Source organism: Sus scrofa, chromosome 7 (genome assembly GCF_054392235.1).
Source record: "Sus scrofa isolate SSC_HxYL_T2T_F1_AM1 chromosome 7, Sscrofa_HxYL_maternal_Yorkshire_Landrace_v2.0, whole genome shotgun sequence".
NCBI lineage: Eukaryota > Metazoa > Chordata > Mammalia > Artiodactyla > Suidae > Sus > Sus scrofa.
This window is the reverse complement of record NC_139389.1, coordinates 27420549-27440030: the sequence shown is the minus strand read 5'-3', so window position 1 is coordinate 27440030 and position 19482 is coordinate 27420549. Positions and strand designations below refer to the sequence as shown.

Genomic DNA, 19482 nt, shown 5'->3' with positions numbered 1-19482 from the left:
TGGCGTCGCCGGATCCTTAACCCACTGAGCAAGGCCAGGGATTGAATCCGCAACTTCATGGTTCCTAGTCTGATTCATTTCCACTGTGCCACAACAGGAACTCCTGGACTGTTATCTTTAAAATGGTTATATCGGAGTTCCCGTCGTGGCGCAGTGGTTAACGAATCCGACTAGGAACCATGAGGTTGCGGGTTCGGTCCCTGCCCTTGCTCAGTGGGTTAACGATCCGGCGTTGCCGTGAGCTGTGGTGTAGGTTGCAGACGCGGCTCGGATCCCACGTTGCTGTGGCTCTGGCGTAGGCCAGTGGCTACAGCTCCGATTCGACCCCTAGCCGGGGAACCTCCATATGCCGTGGGAGCGGCCCAAAGAAATAGCAAAAAGACAAAAAAATAAAATAAAAAATAAATAAATAAATAAATAAAATAAAATGGTTATATCATGGTGTATGTGTATTTCAGTTTTTTTAAAAATGCTGATTAGTTTTGTGCACTTTACTGCAGGTAAGTTATATTTAAGTTCGGAAATTTTCATTGTAGTAGAAATAGCGTGAGCTTTGTCAAACACTGTGCTGGCTCCTCCATCACGCCCATGGCACTTGGAAGTTCTGGGGCAACCGGAGCCACAGCAGCCACGCCAGATCCTTAACCTGCTGTGCCACCAGGGAAGTCCCAGTTCCTAATCTCACAATATTTATTAAGTACAGCCATTGTGGGTGTGCCACGCTGTAGGACCCAAACAAATATTAGTCCCCTTGTATTTGCTCAAAGCCTTGTACTGTGCAAAACTGTCCTTGAGGTCCACTGGGTGCCTTACAGCACCTGCTGTCTAATGGGACTGCTCGCATTTAAATTTCTAGAGAATAAAGATCTTTTCTAATGCTTCCCATGAATCCTACGGCTTGTACATTGTGTATAAAAGTTTCAGGATCGTAACAGGAAACGATGGCACAAATTAGGATAATTTGGAGAGTTTATTTAATGAAGTGAAAATTAAAGAGAAATCACAAAGAATAATGAAATACCCCAGTATCCACAGCTCTGTTGTGACCACCTTTAAACCCAAAAAATTGGAGAGGAGGGAACAGTTACACAGAGAGGTTTCCCTCAAATGCTTTGATTTTCATTGATGTAGTCAATTCAGGACAACTTCCTGAGGCAGCAGGATGGAGAGAGTGAATCAGAAGGGAAAACAGGGTATCTGGTACAGTATACAGTAGCGTTGATTCAGAGGAGAGTGGGAGGGAGGAGAATGAAGTTAGTCTGTGGGATGCTCTCCAGCAATTTCATCATCCCTGAGCCCACAGGACTAGCAGCTTTTTTTTTTTTTTTTGTCTTTTTAGGGCCACACCCCTGGCATATGGAGGTTCCCAGGCTAGGGGTCTAATCGGAGCTACAGCTGCTGGCCTACACCAGAGCTCGCAGCAACGCCAGATCCTTAACTCACTGAGCAAGGCCAGGGGTCAAACCCACATCCTCATTGATACTAGTCGGGTTCATAACCCACTGAGCCACCATGGGAACTCCCTGGAGTTTGATTTTTATTTTTTATTTTATTTTATTTTTTGTCTTTTCTAAGGCTGCTCCCACGGCATATGGAAGTTCCCAGGCTAGGGGTCTAATCAGAGCTGTAGTTGCCGGCCTACACCAAAGCCACGGCAACATGGGATCCGAGCCATGTCTTTGACCTACACCACAGCTCACGGCAACGCCGGATTCTTAACCCACTGAGCAAGGCCAGGGATCGAACCTGCAACCCCATGGTTCCTAGTCGTATTTGTTAACCACTGAGCCATGACGGGAACTCCTGGAGTTTGATTTTTCGATGTAAATGGTAGTCTGTAGGAATTACAAACAGGAGTATAGGAAAAACTTAACAAAATATCTTTGAGGTTTCTGACTTGTGGAGTCAAATTAATGAGGTTGAAGGCTAAAGTCATAGGTAGTTAATTATCACAGCTTGGATGAAATTAACCTACAAGGTTTACAACTGTAATAAAATTTTCTATCAAATACTTTAACATTGTTACTCTCATAGTTACAAAGCAATAGCCTTTGGCATTATTAGAACAAATCTTTCAGTGGTACAGACAACTTCTCTGCCTTTAGCAAACAGAGAGGAAACAACTCAACAGTAAGTTATAGAATAAGCATTAATTTGTGGTAAAATAGTAACTCTTTCATCCAGCAAGATATAATAGGTGATTCAGAGCTGTGGGTTCTCAGCCTGGGTCAACAGTCTTCTGTTCTCTCACCTTTCATTATTAAAGTGTTAACTGAGGCTTTGTGACCTCTCACTCTGGCTATTTTCTATCAAAGCTATTGAAGGAAAGGGGGTTCATAATGCTCTGTTTCTGCAAGAATCCTTCAAAAGAGGAATTGACTTCATTTTAGATGCGAAAACTAGCCGAGCTGTGGAATCAAGCCACGTGAGTGACTGCACAGCCCTTGCCCTTTTCACCTCTCACTTGGGATTCTAACATTCCCTTCTGTGACGCGGAGATCGCAGGCTCCCGGGGATCCATCCTGCAGCCTGGTGGTGGAGAACCGCGCGCGCGCCTGCCGGAAGCCCGGACGCCCGCGCGCAGGAGCCCCGCCCTCCTGGGCGAGGTCCCCGGCGGGAGGCGGGTCCGGGGCGGGGCCTGCAGCCGCGGGAATCCCAAACCCGCCCCTTTCCCCACCTCTGTTTCTCGCCATGGCCCCTGCACTGCTCCTCGTCCCTGCTGCCCTCGCATCTTTCATCCTGGCCTTTGGCACCGGAGTGGAGTTCGTGCGCTTTACCTCCCTTCGGCCACTTCTTGGAGGGATCCCGGAGTCTGGTGGTCCGGGTGAGCGGGAGGGGCCGAGGACGAGCTCTGGGGTAGGGGGGTGGAGCCGGAGCCGAGGGAGCGGGGGCGGGGTTTGGAGACAAATGACAGGGGAAGTCCAGGAGAGGGAACTGGAACCGTGAAAGCCGCCGAGGAGCTGCAGTGGAGACCAAAGGGCTAAATTGGGAACCCAGGGATTAGCGGTTTGGAGAGGCGGGAGAGTGAGGCTGAGGGGGAGGGAAAGGGCGATGAACAGAGTATTCCAATGAAAGTGCTTCGTAAAGAGGACTAAGGAGAAGAGTGTTATAAAGAGGGAGTATTAGGAGAACTGAAACAAGAAGGGCAGTCCAACAGTGGGTGGCCTCTGCAGCCATGCGTTTCATGACTATCCAACACGAATCCTTTTCCTCTGAAGGAGGTCTGGGGAAGAGGGAAGAAACAGGGAAGAAAAACAGGAAACAAGAGGGAAGAAAAATGAGGTGGGGAGTTCCTCTTGTGGCTCAGTGGATTAGGAACCTGACATAGTATCCGTGAGGGTGCGGGTTGGATCCCTTAGTCAGTGGGTGAAGGCTCTGGTGGTGTAAGCTGCAGCGTGGGTTACAGATCTAGCTCAGATCTGATGTTGCCGTGGCTATGGTGTAGGTCTGCAGTGCAGCTCCAAGGCTACCCCTAGCCCAGGAACTTCCGTATGCCACAGGTATGGCCCTAAAAAGAAAACAAAACAAAAAAGAAAAGTGAGGTGGGCAAAGCCTAGAGAGGAAGCATTAGGCTCTTGAAAACATTAAGGGATGTGGTCCTAAGATGAAATAAGGGTCAGGAGTGTTGCCCACCATCTTCTTGATTTTGTGTCCGTTTTTCCAACTCCCGCTAGATGCTCGCCAGGGCTGGCTGGCTGCCCTGCAGGACCAAAGCATCTTGGTCCCTCTGGCTTGGGATCTGGGGCTCCTGCTACTATTTGTGGGGCAGCACAGCCTCATGGCAACTGAGACAGTGAAAGCATGGATGTCCCGGTACTTTGGGGTCCTTCAGAGGTCACTGTACGTGGCATGCACTGCCCTGGCCTTGCAGGTATGGAGCCCTGGCAACTAAGTCCCCAAGGGAAACAGTCTGTGGGAAAGATGCTGTCCATTGGCAAGGCAAGGGCCTTAGGTTTTCTGATGAAATGTGGATTGAGGAGGAGAACTGAAGGTGTTCAGGACTGTAACCTCAGCTTCCATTCCTCCACAGCACAAATCCTACTTTTTATCAAGAAGGATGTACTGCTTGTCATTCCCCGAGCACGATATGTGCATTCTCACCCTTGCAACTTTGTTCCTGTTGTCCTGCTTGAGATACCCTTGTTCGCTCCTCTTCAGTCCCATCCTTTCTTCACAACCACCTCCCTAGGTTTCAAGAGAAGGCTTCCCAGTTGCTACTCATCTGTCTTCCCAGTGGGTGCTTGGCATAGGCTACTTTGTGACCCTATCTGGTTACTCACATCCATTCTGTAACTCCTCAGAGTAGAGAGGAGTCATCCTTACATCCTTGGGATCCCACCCAGCCCCCTCCCCTTGGCGAAAATTTTCACAGTGGAGGTGGGAAAGCAGGAGGTCAGCCTGGGGTGGGGGCAGCCTCTGGGTCTAGGTCTTTCAGGAGTGGGCTGCTCGGATACCCACCCCCTCCTCCTTCTTCAGCTGGTGATGCGGTACTGGGAGCCTGTACCCAGGGGCCCGGTATTGTGGGAGGCTCAGGCCGAGCCATGGGCCACCTGGGTGCCCCTCCTCTGCTTTGTGCTCCACGTCATTTCCTGGCTCCTCATCTTCAGCATCCTTCTCGTCTTTGACTACGCAGAACTCATGGGCCTCAAACAGGTGAGGCTCCCAGATCCCTCCCTGAGACCTCTGATTCTTTCCAGAACACCTCTTTCCCTTCCAAGGATGTCCCTCCTCCTCCTTCCTCTTGCTTTTGACTCCCTCGCCTCCCTTTCTTGTAAGATAGTCTCCCCCCAAAGGCCAGAAACCATGGCTCTTCTGGACCTGGGGAAAATTCAGGGGCCCAAGAGGAGGGTCAGGGACCCAAGTCTCAGAGGGGTGGTTCTTGGATTGAACCTGAGTTATAGAAGGAGGGTGCCTGGAAGGGGAGGAAAGAGGCAGCCAAGTTGTGACAAGGGCTTGAGTCCACTTCTAAGCCGTTCTCCCTCTCCCAGGTGTACTACCACGTGCTGGGGCTGGGTGAGCCCCTGGCCCTGAAGTCTCCCCGAGCTCTGAGACTCTTCTCTCACCTGCGCCACCCCGTGTGCGTGGAGCTGCTGACAGTGCTCTGGGTGGTGCCCACTCTGGGCACTGACCGCCTCCTTCTTGCTCTCCTCCTTACCCTCTACCTGGGCCTGGCTCACGGACTTGACCAGCAAGACCTCCGCTACCTCCGGGCCCAGCTGCAAAGAAAACTCCACCTGCTCTCCCGGCCCCAGGATGGGGAGGCCGAGTGAGAAGCTAACCCTGGTTCCAAGCCCTACACTTCCTCTCCCTCCAATTCCAAACCCCTTCTCATCCAGGACCTGTCTGCTTCAGACCAGAGACCCAAATCCAAGGACTGAAGGACCTGTCCCTTCCCCTGCTTAAGCCTCTCCTTCTTGGGTCCAGCTCTAGACCCTAAATTGAGTTTCAGCTACTGGACACCAAGGTCCACTTCTCACCAGCCAGGAAGAGGGAGTGGGAAACTTTATCTTTCTCCTCATAGTTTAGGGCTTGACCCTCCGTTTACAACCTCCTTACAAGGAGAAGGGCCTGGCCTGACCAATCCCCTGGCCCTGTTACTCGCCTCTGCGCCTCAGGGATTCTCTTCCCACATCTTGCTCCACCTCCTAGAAGCTGGACCAAGGTCTGCAAGTTTGACAATAGAGGCTGCCCCCCACCCCCCCACCCCAGGCTCCAGGCCTTGCAGCTGCAGGCCAGCCCCACCGCCTGGCCTCTCCAGCTCCATAGGCCCTTGCCCTTGGGCTCTATCCTCGAACTTAGTTGGGCAGATTCTCCCGCTCTTAATTCAGGTGACTAAGTGCTCCCTGCTCTCCCGAGGAACTTGCGCTACAAGAAAATAAAATCCAGCCTGGTTTTTCTACATGTAGCATGCAGTCTGTCCAGTGCCTCTCAAGCTGCAGGGCTGATTCTGGGAAGGACAGGCGAGCCAAGCCCGAGTCAAGGCATCCGCCGCGCCCTCTGGCGACCGCTGGGCGGCGGCCACTCCCAAAGGACCCACCCCTCCTCCAAATCCCCCAATTTCCTCGCTGCAGATTTGGGGGCCCCGGCAGGAGACAGGTTGAAGCTGAAGAGTGGGGACAGCGGCTCGGGTAAGAAAGCGAGCTTCCGAAACCTTTGGCTTCCGAGCACAGCTCCTGCCGATGCCCCACCACCGCCACCACCACGGGCCCCCCGTAGCCCTGCGGCCGCCCCGGCCCCCACACTAACAAAGGCTGGCCGGGGAAAGCAAAAGCGTGGGGAGGAGCGGCAGGAGATGGGAAGGGCGGGCCCCGCTCAGAGCAGCTGCTGCTTCCTCCCCAAGTCCCTCGAGGGGCCTGAGTCACGGGCCGCCGCCCTGGGTCGGCGAGCTGGGGGCGGGGGGTCTGGACACCTGTGTTATCCCGGGTTACCGGGCGGGAGCCGGGTGAGAGGCCCTGGGGACAGACAGCGTAAAGGCCAGGGCTTGCGGCGGGAAAAGAGGTGTCCGGGAGCCCAGTCCCACGCGGGGTCGAAGAGGGCGAGGCTCCGCCCCCTAGTCCGGCTCCGCCCCGCGCCCCCTTCGCTCTCCCCCATTGTCCTCAGACAAAGCGGTCGCCGCCCCCCGCCCGGCCCCCAGGTCTCTGTCTCCGTTCCTCCTCCTCCGCTCCCTCTTTCCCTCCTCCTCCCCCTCCCTCCTCCCCTCCCGCCTGTCTCCGGATCTCCCTCGATCCCTCTCTCCTCCTCTTCCTCTCTCCTCCTCTCTCCGGACACCAGGCTCCTCCGCACCCCCGCCCCCGGGAGCCCCGCGGCGAGTGAGTTGACGGAGGGGCTTCAGTCTTGGGGAGGGTGTCTCCTCTCTCCCGTCCCTTCTCCCGTCCCCGGCCCGGACCTTGGGCTGTCTCCTCTTTGTGCCGAGATTGCCTGTCTGTGCGGCCAGAGCCGGCTGGGGATGGCCGGCTATGTCGGGGTTCCGTGAGAGCCGATACCCGGGCACGGGACTGGCAGGCTCCGGAGGCGTGGAGCTGGTCCTTCGCATGCCTGGGTCCCGGGGCACCGCCGGTGCAGGAGGCAGGCGGTGGTACGGGGACCGGGTGGGGGTGGACGCCAGGGTTCTGGGAATGTGCTGGCAGGTCTGACGCCCGGGTTCCGAAAGTCCCCGGGGGAGGGTATTTCCCCTGACCCGCCTCGGGGCGGAGTGCGGGGCGGGGGGTGGGGGCTGGGGGGCCGGAGAGGCGTGGCCCGAGCGGAGCTGGAAGGGGAGCCCGGACCTCCGGGGCCCGTGCTGAGACTCGCCGGGCTGCAGCCGCGGAGCTCCCTCACCCCTCTGCCCCGATTTCCCCTTCTCCCCAGGACTCGTCCACTCTCCGCCCTCCCACCTTCCCGACACCCGTGCAGATCCCACTGCCCCCTCTCCGGCGGGATTCCCTGACCTCTCCTCCAGCTCTCAGCGCTCCTGGGTAGCGGTGAGGCAACCTTGCCTGGATCCTGTTCCCGTCACCCCCAGCCTCTCTTTTCTCTTCCTCCCTCGCGCCAACTTCTTTCGTTTTTCAGTCTTCTCACATCCTCGGGACTGTCTGATGCCCATTAACCTGTGCTGACAAATCTGACTCCTACCTCTGCCCTGAATCTCCACTCTTCCTCTCAACTCCCTCCCCCCACCCCCTCTACCTGGCTCTTAGTTCCTTCTTCGCGTTCTCAGTGTTCCCCCTTTTCTGCCCTCCCTCTTCTCCCTCTTTCCCTCTGTCCTTCCTCACTCTCAGCTCCTCTGTCCTCTTCCGAGTCCCACCTCTCCCCCCACTTCCTCTCCGCCCACCCCTATTCTCACCCCCTGGGCCTTTCTGGAGCCTCTCCTTCCTGTTCTCTGCCCCCAGCGCTCCCCCACCCTCCCCAAGTCGACCATGGCCACCATCCCGGACTGGAAGCTACAGCTGCTAGCCCGGCGCCGGCAGGAGGAGGCAGCCGTTCGTGGCCGGGAGAAGGCAGAACGGGAACGGCTGTCCCAGATGCCAGCCTGGAAGCGGGGGCTTCTGGAGCGCCGCCGAGCCAAGCTTGGTCTGTCTCCTGGGGAGCCTAGCCCTGCGCCTGGGACTACGGAGGCTGGACCTCCAGACCCAGACAAGTCTGCCGTCCTCCTGGAGGCCATTGGGCCAGTGCACCAGAACCGCTTTATTCGGCAAGAGCGCCAGCAGCAGCAGCAGCAGCAGCAGCAGCAGCAGCAGCAGCAGCGGAGTGAGGAGCTACTTGCGGAAAGACGGCCTGGGCTCTTGGAGGCCCGGGAGTGGAGATCCAGCCCTGGGGAGATGAGGGATCAGAGCCCCAAGGAAAGAGAGTCTAGAGAAGAGCGGCTCAGTCCCAGGGAGGCCAGAGAGAGGAGGCTGGGGATAGGGGGAGCTCGAGAGTCAAGCCCCAGGCCTTTGGAGTCTAGGGACTGGAGGCAGAGCCCAGGAGAGGCTGGAGACCGGAGCTCCAGGCTGTCAGAGGTGCGGAAATGGAGGCTGAGCCCTGGAGAAACTCCGGAGAGGAGTCTAAGACCTGCAGAGCCTCAAGAACAAAGCCCCAGGAGAAAAGAGGTGGTGGAAAGTAGACTGAGCCCGGCGGACTCTGACCACGAGAAGCTGGGCCTGACAGACGCCCATAAACGGAGGCCTGACTCCGGAGAGTCTCAGGAACAGAGTCTGGTGCTGGAGGCATCAGAGTGGAGGCTGAGCTCAGGAGAAGAAAGAAAAGACTGCTTGGAGGAATGTGGGAGGAAAGAAGAGAGGACACTTCCAGGGATGGTCCCAGAAGACATTACAGGGTCGCCAGAGACCCTGACAATGGAGGCTGCAGGCAGCAGCTCTGGAGGAGTGGAGGCAGCAGACCAGAGGCCCATCCCTGTGGAGGATGGCGAGAGGGACTTGCGGCTGTCAGAAGGGTGGAAATGGACCCTGAACTCTGGGAAGGTTCGAGATCGGACACCTAGGGACACAGAGACTCAGAGTCAGAAACCGGAGTCTGCAGAGAAGCACTTGGGGCCTCTTGGTGCGGAAGCTGGAGAAGGGGAGGCGGAGAAGGAGGAGGCAGGGGCTCAGGGCAGGCCTCTGAGCGCCCTGCAGAACCGCTGCTCAGTGCCCTCCCCCCTCCCACCAGAGGACGCTGGGACTGGAGGCTCTAGACAGCAGGAAGAGGAAGCAGGGGAACTTCGGCCCCCACCAGCAGCCCCTCTGTCTCCCCCACCCCCAGCCCCACCTGCCCCCCAGCCCCCTGGGGATCCCCTCATGAGCCGGCTGTTCTATGGGGTGAAGGCGGGGCCAGGGGTGGGGGCCCCCCGCCGCAGCGGACACACCTTCACAGTCAACCCCCGACGGTCCGCGCCCCCTGCAGCTGCTGCCACTCCAGCCACCCCAGCCACAGCTGACGCTGCAGTCCCCGGAGCTGGAAAGAAGCGGTACCCGACTGCCGAGGAGATCTTGGTTCTGGGGGGCTACCTCCGCCTCAGCCGCAGCTGCCTTGCCAAGGGGTCCCCTGAAAGGCACCACAAACAGGTAGGGAGCAGCCGAGCCAGACTTCTAGAAGCCCACTGGTCCGTTCTCTGTGGACTCCTGTCTTTCTGTCTTTTTTTTATACCCCGGTCTTCTGTCTGTTCTTTCTTAATTCGTGCCACCACCCTTCCTCTCTGTACACACACCCTTCCGTCTTGTAGTCCTTCTTTTCCATTCATTTCCCAGCCCCAGGATCCAGCCTGTGTCCTGGGTGTGTCTCTCTCAGGGTGTGCTCCAGCTGCTCGCTCTCCCTTCCCTCGGGCTCTGAGCACCCCCCACCCCCCATTCTTTCCATTCCTGAGTCTCTGACCCAATCCAGCCCATCTGGTGGGAGACTTGAACCGAGACCACAGCCCGGCACCTGTGAGGGCAGGCTCCACAGGGCAAAAGCACTGCCAGCCTCCCAGGGGAGAGAGTGTTGGGGTAGGAAGCCTGGGGAGGCCGAGGGGGTGGCTTTGGGGTTCTAGGGAGAAATGGCAGTGGGGAGTAAGTGGAAAAAGGTCTCACGATGCAAGGCAGAGGGATGCAAGGCAGAGTGGAGGGGAGATATCCTTGGGGGGGAGGGGAGGGGAACAGCACTGGCCAAAGAGCAGAGAGAAGGCTTTTGAACCCCACGTCTGCCCCATGGGAGAGACACACACAGAGGCCATTTGAAGTGGGTGACCTCGAGGTTGCACACCCCCAGCTGGGCCACAGCTTCAGACAGTGCTCCCTTCTCTCTTGGGACAAGAAAAGCCTTCTCCTCTTCCAAAATCCCCCCCCCACCCCTCCCTGGCTGTCCTTCCTCCCCGGGCTTCCCCTCCCTCCCCAGAACGGGCTCAGTGCTTGGTTTTCCCCTTTATTCCTTCCTTCCTGGCCTCTCCCTTCTCTTGGGATCGGAAGAAAGAAGTGAGTTTGGAGCCACTGTGCAGGGAGTACAATGGGAGTTGGGGATGGGGGTGAGGGCTGAGGACGGCAGAAAAGGTCAGAGGTTAAACTGGAAGAAAGGCCCTGCAGGGAAGCTGGGAACAGCCAGACTGACTTCTTCTTCCCCAACTCCTTCCCCATCTACCCGTTTCCGGCTTGAAAATCTCCAAGGAAAGAGATTTGCTGCATCTAACACATCTCCCCAGAGACTGGGGAGCCCTTCCTGGTCCTGATCCCATGTGTGACATCCTCAGACTTGTTTTTCGTGTCCTCAGTATCAGTGGGAAAGCACAGGGACCAATGCTTGGGGGACACGTGAGACCTCGATTCATCTTCACACAATGCTTAGGGTCCCAGCCCCGAGCTGAGCCATGGTCCCTGAGTCTGTCCTGAGCTCTCTGACTTGCAGATGCCAGGAAGTGGGTCAGGAACAGCTGGGCTGACTTGTTCCAAGAAGTCCCTTTCTACTGTAGGGGTTGGCTTGTGCCCCCTGGGGAGGAACGAAGACACGAAGGCATGAAATTTGGGGCCCAAAGCCCAGGGAATGCTCGAGTGCCTGGCAGGACCCGCGAGGGTGACCGTACCTAGGTCAGGGAGCAGGGGAGACGGAAGCAGGTCGCCCAAACAGGAAGCCTGGGTGGGGGCCGGAAGGCTGGTGGGGCTGAATGGTGAACGCAGGGCCATGGGCCTGCCAGAGCTGTGCTCAGGATGTGGTGAGAGAAGAAGGAAGCGGCCACTCAGGGGGTGGGGGTGGGGGTGGGGAAGAAGCAGTGCAGAGTTCTCTGGGCCCAGATACCTTCCCCTCAACCCTCCCTCAGGCCTTCACCACGCTGCCAGCACCCTGTTCATCAGGGATGGGCATGCCCTGTCCCCACCCAAGGGATCAGGGCCACAGCATCCCCCCCACTTCCCTAAATAACTCCCATTTGCAGGCTAATTCCATCAGATGTATCCCTGCCACTGGGAGAGAAATCCCTGCCCTGCCACTGGAGCCCAGGGGTTGGGCTGTAGCTGGTGCCCTTCCTTCCCCAGAGGCCCCTCTGGCGGGGAGACCAGCCCCTCCCCTCTCCAGCCCCCTTGTGACCTTATATAGCTGATGAGAGAGGAGTGAGTGAGTCACCCCCTCCGTGCCCCCCCCACACCCATGCAGGCTGTGCATTCCTGAGAAGCCCAGTCAGTAGTTGGGGTGGGGGGAGAGAAGCAGGGTGAGGGGAGAGAGAGACACAGGGACAGAGAGCAAAAAAAAAAAAAAAAAAAAAAAAAAAAAGGACTTTTCCAGAATGGACAATAACGACACAGCTTGTTATCCCAAAAGGCAATATAAAAATGAAACAGAAAGGGGTTCCCAGAAGTTTAGGTAAAACTGTCAGCAGTAGAAGTGGTTCCTTTTGGGAAGTTGGGATATAAGGGGCCTGGTTCTTGTCACTTGATTCTGCCAGCCAGCTGTTCCACAGACACAGACCGGGGCCCACTGGGTACAGGCTGGACTGCCCCCCTCCCCCGTGTTCCCCCAGTGTTGATCTTCTGTTGAGACCTCATCTGACATCTGGCTGAGCCCTTCCTTACCCACTGTAGCAACTTCCACACTTCTATTGACAGAAGGCACAAGAAAATTCTCTGGAAGGTTAGGTTAGGAGGTGGTTAAAAAAATGACAGCAGGGACAAGTGGAACCTGGAGGGCCAGGAGGTAGGAGGAGCAAATATGACAACTTTATAATAGTATGATCCAGAGAGAGGGAGCCATTGGGATATTTGGAGGAAGAGTGTTCCAGGCAGAGGGAGCAGCCAGTGCAAAGGCCCCGAGGTAGGCATGCCCTTGATGGGATTGAAGGAATTCAGGGCCAATGTGGCTGGAGTGGAGGAGGATACCCAAGAAGTGAGTGGGGAAAGTCACTTTGGGGCCACCCGTTGGCCTGTGACCAGGCTCTGGCTTTTGCTCCCAGTGAGACAGGGGCCAATGCCACGTTTGTATCCAAGGAGTGACACACACAGTCTCTGAGTTCCAGCTTCCCTCGGGGACCTTGGTGTTAGCAACCATCTGTCCAGCCACCATCCTGGTTTCTCTCTTTTCATACCCAAGTCCATGAAGAGATTCAGGGATGCAGGGCCCCCGCCCTGAGTTTCCCAAACAGATGCCAGAGAAAGCCTGAGTAGATCATCTGGACCTTTCTGAGCAGTTCACATGGAATCCTTCTGTTGGTCTCCTTAATCGCTTTGGCTCCCAGAGTTAATCCCACGCTGCCCCTTCCCCCTGAGCTTCTTAGGAGGGCAAAGGGGAAGGGTAAAAAGGTAGTGAGAACAGCTGGGGCTCGCCTGCTCTCGAGACAGTATGTTTACAAAGGATTTTCTGCCCCTTCCAGATTCCCCCTCTGGTCCTTTGCCTCTGTCTGCATGTCCCCTCTCATGCCCTCTCCACCCCCATCCCATGTTTGCGTGGACTTTCCTCTCTGCCCCGTCACCTCCCCTTTCAGGGACGCATTTTCTCCCTGTGTTTTGGGGGAACGTTTCATTTCCTCTGCACTTGTCTCTTAGTCTCCTATCCCCTCAGACCTGAGACCCTTTCCCGTGGTCACTCCAGCTGGAGGAGAGGAGTAAGGGTGGGAGGAGCTAGTGTCTGGGGTCCTGGGTTTCTTTCACAGCAAGGGGCTGAGAGTATGGAAACCAGTGTGTCTGTCTCGGAGTTCCCTTGTGGCACAGTGGGTCAAGGATCTGGTATTTTCACTGCAGGGGCTTGGGTTGTTGCTGTTATAAGGGTTCGATTCCTACCCCAGGAACTTCCACATGCAGTGGGTGCAGACAAAGAAAAAAGAAAAAAAAGTGCCTGTCTTTTGCTTTTGCCTAAGACTCCCTCCCTAGTCAGAACTTTCCTGCCTAGCAGACACAAATCTTACCTCCTCCAGGTAGCTGTCCTGATTGCTCCCAGGGTGCCCAAAGACTCGATTCTTGCGTTTCTGTTTTGTGTGTCAGCTTTTAAGGGCTGCACCTGCAGCATATGGAAGTTCCCAGGCTAGGGGTTGAATTGGAGTTGCAGCTGTCAGCCTACACCACAGCCACAGCAACGTGGGATCCAAGCCATGACAGCGACCTACACCAAAGGGCATGGCAACGCCTAGTCCCAGACCCACTAAGCGAGGCCAGGGATCGAACCCACATCCTCATGGGTTCTAGTCAGATTTGTTTCCTCTGTGCCATGATAGGAACTCCCCAAAGACTCAATTCTGATCACAGGACTAACCTCCACGTCTTTTCATTTCTTTTTACCTTTCTGCCTCCCACACTCTAAAGAGTGAGAACCTTGGTCCTGTGTTACTCACTTCTGCCACCCAGGCCCCTGCCAAAAGCTCAGGCCAAAGTCAATGTTTTTGAAACGATATGGCTGAAGAAGGAAAATCTGAGATTAGAGAGCAAGTACTGAAAGGAAAACTGGTTTCCAGAGTGACTGGGGAGGCCAAAGGCAGCAGAGGGCCCAGATCCAGCCCCCACTCCCCATCCTGCGCCCGCTGCCCTGCCGTCATCTCCGGGCTGACCTCGCCTCCCCGCTTTCTCTCCCCTCAGCTCAAGATCTCCTTCAGCGAGACAGCCCTGGAGACCACGTATCAGTACCCCTCCGAGAGTTCGGTGCTGGAGGAGCTGGGACCTGAGCCTGAGGCCCCTAGTGCCCCCAGCCCCCCAGCGGCCCAACCCGACGACGAAGAGGATGAAGAGGAGCTGCTACTGCTGCAGCGGGAGCTCCAGGGCGGGCTGCGTACCAAGGCCCTGATAGTGGGTGAGCAACAGGCTCTGCCATCCCGAGGGCGCCCCCTGGTGTTCAGAGAGGGCACTGCGGCCCAGGAGGACGGGGAGGATTTAATGCTGGCGCTTCCAGGGGCTCAGCAGGGCTTCTAGCCCAACTGGCTGCTTTAACAGATGGGGAAACTGAGGTCCCAGTAAACGAAGCGCACATGCGGTCTCCAGATTTCAAAACCAGGACTCTTGCTGAGCGCTATAGTGTGGTTAAAAACATAAGTGTTGGATCAGGCCTAAGTTTGATTTCCATCCTGTCTCTTAGGGAAATCACCTCACCTCTGGCCTCAGTTTATTATTTGTGAAATGGGGTTAATAATAACTACCTCTTGGAGTTCTCGCTGTGGCACAATGGCTTTGGTGGTGTCTTGGGAGCGCTGGGGCGCATGTTCGATCCCTGGCCCTGTACAGTGGGTTGAGGATCTGGCTGTTGCTACAGCTATGGGTTGGGTCTCGACTGCAGCTCGGATCTGATCCCTGGCCCGGGAACTCTGTATGCGGTGTGGCAGCCAAAAATGAAAACAAAAACAAAGAACAAACAAACAAAAACTGCCTCCTGGGAGTTCCTTTTGTGGCTCAGCAGAAATGAATCTGATTAGGATCTGTGAGGATGCAGGTTCGATCCCTGGCCTCACTCAGTGGGTTAAGGATCCAGCATTGCTGTGAGCTGTGGTGTAGGTCACAGGCGAGGCTCGCATCTGGCATTGCTGTCACTGTGGTGTAGGCCGGCAGCTGTAGTTCAGATTCGACCCCTAGCCTGGGAACCTCCATATCCTGCAGATGCAGCCTTAAAAAGACAAAAACAAACAAAAACCTTCCCCCTGCAGTTGTTGAGAGGGTTAAGTTTTGTTTTTTGTTTTTTGTTTTTGTTTTTTTGCTTTTTAGGGCCACATCCGCGGCCTATGGAGTTTCCCGGGCTAGGGGTCTCATCGGAGCTACAGCTGCCTGCCTACACCACAGCCACAGCAATGCAGGATCCAAGCCGAATCTTCAACCTACACCACAGCTCACGGCAATGCCAGATCCTTAACCCACTGAGCAAGGCCAGGAACAACCTTGACCTCATGGTTCCTAGTCAGATTCCTTTCCTCTGCACTACGACAGGAACTGACATACCTATGAACTATGGCTGGACATCGACTCTCCTGCGGTCACTGTGAGATTAAACAAGTTATGAGGATGGCTGGCACAGAAGCTAGGCTAAATGAGTGAGGGGTGCTCTTCCTGGTAGGAACAAGCCCTGTGATTTGGAGAATACTGTGTGATTTCCTACGTAACAGCTGGCCTTCAGTATGGGGAGTGGGTGGGGACTGAGACCTTCACTCATTCTCTGTCCTTATTGCCTCCTCTCCACAGACGAGTCTTGCCGGAGGTGACCCTCTTCCAACGCAGGCCTGTACCTCCCTCCTTCCCAGAACTGAAGATCCTGGAGCCCAGAAGATTCAGAGCAGACAGACCCTGAAAATGAGCCTGGCAGGGAAGGGCAACTAACATCTTCCAACTCGCTTTCCTCATCCTGTTTCTGGGGGCAGAGGCAACCGCTCAGTTTCCACCCTGGGCAGATGTGCTGGTGCATCCGAGGTGATCCAAAGTCCCCCTTCATGTCCTGGGGAGGAGTAGAGAGCTCACTGGGGTGGGGAGGCAGCACCCTCTCCATCTCCCGGGCAGGGTACAGTCTCTTCACAGACTCCCCCCACCCTCTTGGGGTCTCCGGATTTAAGCACCCACCTCCCTGGGAGTCCGGGCCTCCACTCCATTCCCAGAGAGGGCCTGGCCTCCTTACTGTTCCTTAGGTTATTGCCCCCTTTGTTTACTGCCCCTGCCTCCTCTCTGGACCACAACCTGGTTTACAAACCCCATCAGCCCCCAGCGCCCACCTGCCAAAGTCCCAGGTTTACAAGCCACGCCTCCTCGGAGGGCCCTGTGGAATCTTCTCCTCTGCCCCCTGCTGTCACCTCCGTGGGGTATGGCTTCCTCCACTTTTGCTCAGTATTACTGTGTCTCAGTTTTCCCCAAGAGGGAATGCTGGGAACCTTAACTCTGTATCCTCCCCACCCCCCACCCCAGTTATTTAATTCTGTTCCTCCTAGTGGTTCACGAGTGAATTGAATTGCGAGGGTGTGGGGTGGATCATGAGGCACCTCAACTCTCTTCCCGTTTCTCCTTCCTTCTCCATTGCCTATTTTTGTTTTGTTTTGTTTTTGTTTGTTTTTTAACTTTCCATAATAAAATGGAGCTCTCTCCGACTCTCCCGCTACTTCTCTTTCTTTAGAAAAAGCATATGCGGAGTTCCCGTCATGGTGCAGTGGAAACGATCCCACTAGGAACCATGAGGTTTCGGGTTTGATCGCTGGCCTCGCTCAGTGGGTTAAGGATCTGGAATTGCCGCGACCTGTGGTGTAGGCCAGCAGCTGTAGCTCTGATTCAACCCCTAGCCTGGGAACTTCCATATGCTGTGGGTGCAGCCATAAACACACACGCACACGCGCGCGCGCGCAAAGAAAAAGCATATGCTGGAGTTCTCTGCAGCACAGTGGAGACACTACAGGGTCCAATGTTGACACTACAGGGAACTTCCACATGGGGAAGATGGGCCAAAAAAAAAAAAAAAAAAAAAGTCCATGTGGTGAGGGTGGGGTTAGTATGGGTTCCTCATTCCAGGCTTCTCTCATCTTCTTACTGGCCCTGAGGAGGAAGTAGCCATGGCTGTGGGAAGGGAAAATGATGGGAATGGACCAGAAACTCAGCACTGACCTATCAAAAGGGCTGTGGGAGAGCTCGCCCTGGTTCCTCAAAGGACTAGCAGGAGAAGGACTGGTGTTTTGGGGGAGTTTTTAAACCTTTTATTATTATTACTATTATTATTATTATTATTATTATTATTATTTTAAGTCTATGAATGGTTTGGAGTTCCCGTTGTGGCTCAGTGGTTAACGAACCTTACTAGTATCCATGAGGACACAGGTTTGATCCCTGGCCCTGCTCCGTGGGTTAAGGATCCAGTGTTGCAGACACAGCTTGGATCTGGTGTTGCTGTGGCTGTGGCCTAGGCTGGTGGCTACAACTCTGACTGGACCCCTAGCTAGGGAAACTTCATATGCTGTGGGTAGGGCCCTAAATAGAAAAAAAGAAAAAAGGGGAAAAAAAAAAAAAAGTCTAGGGCTGGTTTGAGGAAGCATCCACTAAACTGGAAGTACCACAAAGGCAGACGATGTTGGTTGGGTTTACGTAGCACCCCCAGCCCTGGCACCTAGTGGACACACAAAATTATTTCTAGAATGAATGACTGAATAAATGAGTGAATAGATGAAGAGAGCTAAAAATTTGGAGGCAAAAGACACTCTGAATTGAAGGATTCTGGTCAGAAGCCTAGTGCAATTCAAGCAGCCAGAGAGTGTATGATTAGTAGTGGCTAATCCATGGGATTTTACTCCAAGACTCCGGACCATAAATAATAAATCTACTGAGGGGAGTTCCCATCTTGGCACAGTGGTTAACGAATCTGACTAGGAACCATGAGGTTTCGGGTTTGATCCCTGCCCTTGCTCAGGGGGTTAAGGATCCAGTGTTGTCATGAGCTGTGGTGTAGGTCGCAGACAAGGCTCAGATCCCACGTTGCTGTGGCTGTGGCCTAGGCCGGCAGCTACAGCTCTGATTAGACCCCTAGCCTGGGAACCTCCATATGCCACAGGAGTGGCCCTAGAAAAGGCAAAAAACTAAATAAATAAATAAACCTGCGGAAATTGCAGGTTTATGTTCAGATTCCTGAAAAAGGGTCTCCTCTGATAGGCGATGGGTTTTATATTCCTAAAGTTTTAAGAACCATAGATAATTCATGGCTTTGTGGCCCAAGTGTTGTGGTTACAGGGAGGTTTTCCCATTTCAATGAATTTCTATCTTCCACAAATGTGGAATATCTATATTTTAATTGTTAGGTCTTTTTTTTTTTTTTTGGTTGTTGTTGTTGTTGTTGTTGTTGTTGCTATTTCTTGGGCCACTCCCGCGGCATATGGAGGTTCCCAGGCTAGGGGTTGAATCGGAGCTGTAGCCACCAGCCTACGCCAGAGCCACAGCAACGCAGGATCCGAGCCGCGTCTGCAACCTACACCACAGCTCACGGCAACGCCGGATCCTTAACCCACTGAGCAAGGGCAGGGACCGAACCTGCAACCTCATGGTTCCTAGTCAGCTTCGTTAATCACTGCGCCACGACGGGAACTCCTGTTAGGTCATTTTTTAAAGTTCTGGCTAGTAAAAGACATGGCTAAGCAGTTATATTCCTGTCATTAAAGGATGCTTCTCCCAACCTAGTCAAAGGAGAATCCCCCTTTGTTAAAAACAAAATGTGTTACACAAGTTGATTTTTTTTTTCTTTTTTACAGCTGCACCTGTGGCTTATGGTAGTTCCTGGGCTAGGGGTTGAATTGGAGCTGCAGCTGCTGGCCTACACCACAGCTACACAGCAATGTCAGATCTGAGCCACATCTAAGACCTATACCTCAGCTTGCAGCAACACTGGATCTTTAACCCACTGATGGAGCCATGGATTGAACCCTCATCCTCATGGACACTATGTCAGGTTATTAACTCACCAAGCTGCAGTGGGAACTCCAGACAAATTGATCTTAGACATATGTTGAAAGTCTTTAATTTACTAGCAAGGGAACAAGCAAAGTGTCAAAAGAATGAGCCCCTTCAGAGAGAGTGTGGGCATGGAGGGAAACACTGGCAGCTAATTTGGTAAAGATCCTAATCAGCTGTGACCCAGGAAAGCAGAGGCAGAAAGCTCTGAGATGCCAGGGGTGCCTAGGGTTCATTTTAGAAACAGAAAACAGTGATCCAAGAAATCAATGATGTGGAGCTACCTGTGGCTGTTAATTGGAATAAGAAATGTTTTGTTTCCCAACAGTTGTGTCTGATAAATCCGATTAATTGTAAAAGTATGAAGCGGTATCAAAAAGAGGTCAGATAGCAAAGTCAAGCAACAAGTTCTGCTTATTTAAAATTAAGCAGCGCTTGGAGTTCCTCGCTGTGGCGCAGCAGAAACAATCCGACTAGAAACCATTGCGGTTTGATCCCTGGCCTCGCTCAGTGGGTTAAGGATTTGGCGTTGTCCTGAGCTGTGGCATAGGTCACCGACGCGGCTTGGATCCAGCGTTGCTGGGGATGTGGTGCAGGCCGGCAGCTGTGGCTCCGATTGACCCCTAGCCTGGGAACCTCCATATGCCGCGAGTATGGACCTAAAAAGCAATGAAAAATGAAGTTAAGCAGACGG

At 54.4% G+C, this 19482-nt stretch overlaps 2 protein-coding genes across 8 annotated transcripts; both read left to right on the top strand.

Moving 5' to 3' along the window:
* Positions 1-2665: 2665 nt before the first annotated feature.
* On the top strand, positions 2666-5903 carry NRM (nurim). 2 transcript variants are annotated; one of them, NM_001123151.1, is given in 4 exon segments: positions 2692-2824; positions 3675-3871; positions 4477-4653; positions 4989-5270. In NM_001123151.1, coding segments are annotated over 4 exon segments (789 nt in total).
* Positions 5904-6035: 132 nt separating this feature from the next.
* PPP1R18 (protein phosphatase 1 regulatory subunit 18) lies at positions 6036-16453 on the top strand. 6 transcript variants are annotated; one of them, XM_084966025.1, is made up of 5 exons: positions 6036-6128; positions 7348-7460; positions 7869-9521; positions 13980-14190; positions 15564-16453. In XM_084966025.1, the coding sequence occupies exons 3-5, from the start codon at positions 7896-7898 to the stop codon at positions 15581-15583; spliced, it is 1857 nt and encodes a 618-aa protein (XP_084822151.1). In that variant the 5' UTR covers positions 6036-6128; positions 7348-7460; positions 7869-7895; the 3' UTR covers positions 15584-16453. The 6 variants fall into 6 exon arrangements, with proteins under 6 accessions (XP_084822151.1, XP_084822152.1, XP_020953632.2 ...); XM_084966026.1 differs by having other exon boundaries at positions 6036-7075; XM_084966024.1 differs by lacking the exon at positions 6036-6128 and adding an exon at positions 6703-6809.
* Positions 16454-19482: the final 3029 nt, after the last annotated feature.

Coding starts and splice junctions, on each gene's coding strand:
- NRM (XM_013977593.3), top strand. CDS start 2,692: ATGGCCCCTGCACTGCTCCTCGTCCCTGCTGCCCTCGCATCTTTCATC. Junction 2,825..3,674: donor CCCGGAGTCTGGTGGTCCGG/GTGAGCGGGAGG, acceptor AACTCCCGCTAG/ATGCTCGCCAGGGCTGGCTG. Junction 3,872..4,988: donor GCACTGCCCTGGCCTTGCAG/GTATGGAGCCCT, acceptor TCCCTCTCCCAG/GTGTACTACCACGTGCTGGG.
- PPP1R18 (XM_021097973.2), top strand. CDS start 7,896: ATGGCCACCATCCCGGACTGGAAGCTACAGCTGCTAGCCCGGCGCCGG. Junction 9,522..13,979: donor CTGAAAGGCACCACAAACAG/GTAGGGAGCAGC, acceptor CTCTCCCCTCAG/CTCAAGATCTCCTTCAGCGA. Junction 14,191..15,563: donor TACCAAGGCCCTGATAGTGG/GTGAGCAACAGG, acceptor TCCTCTCCACAG/ACGAGTCTTGCCGGAGGTGA.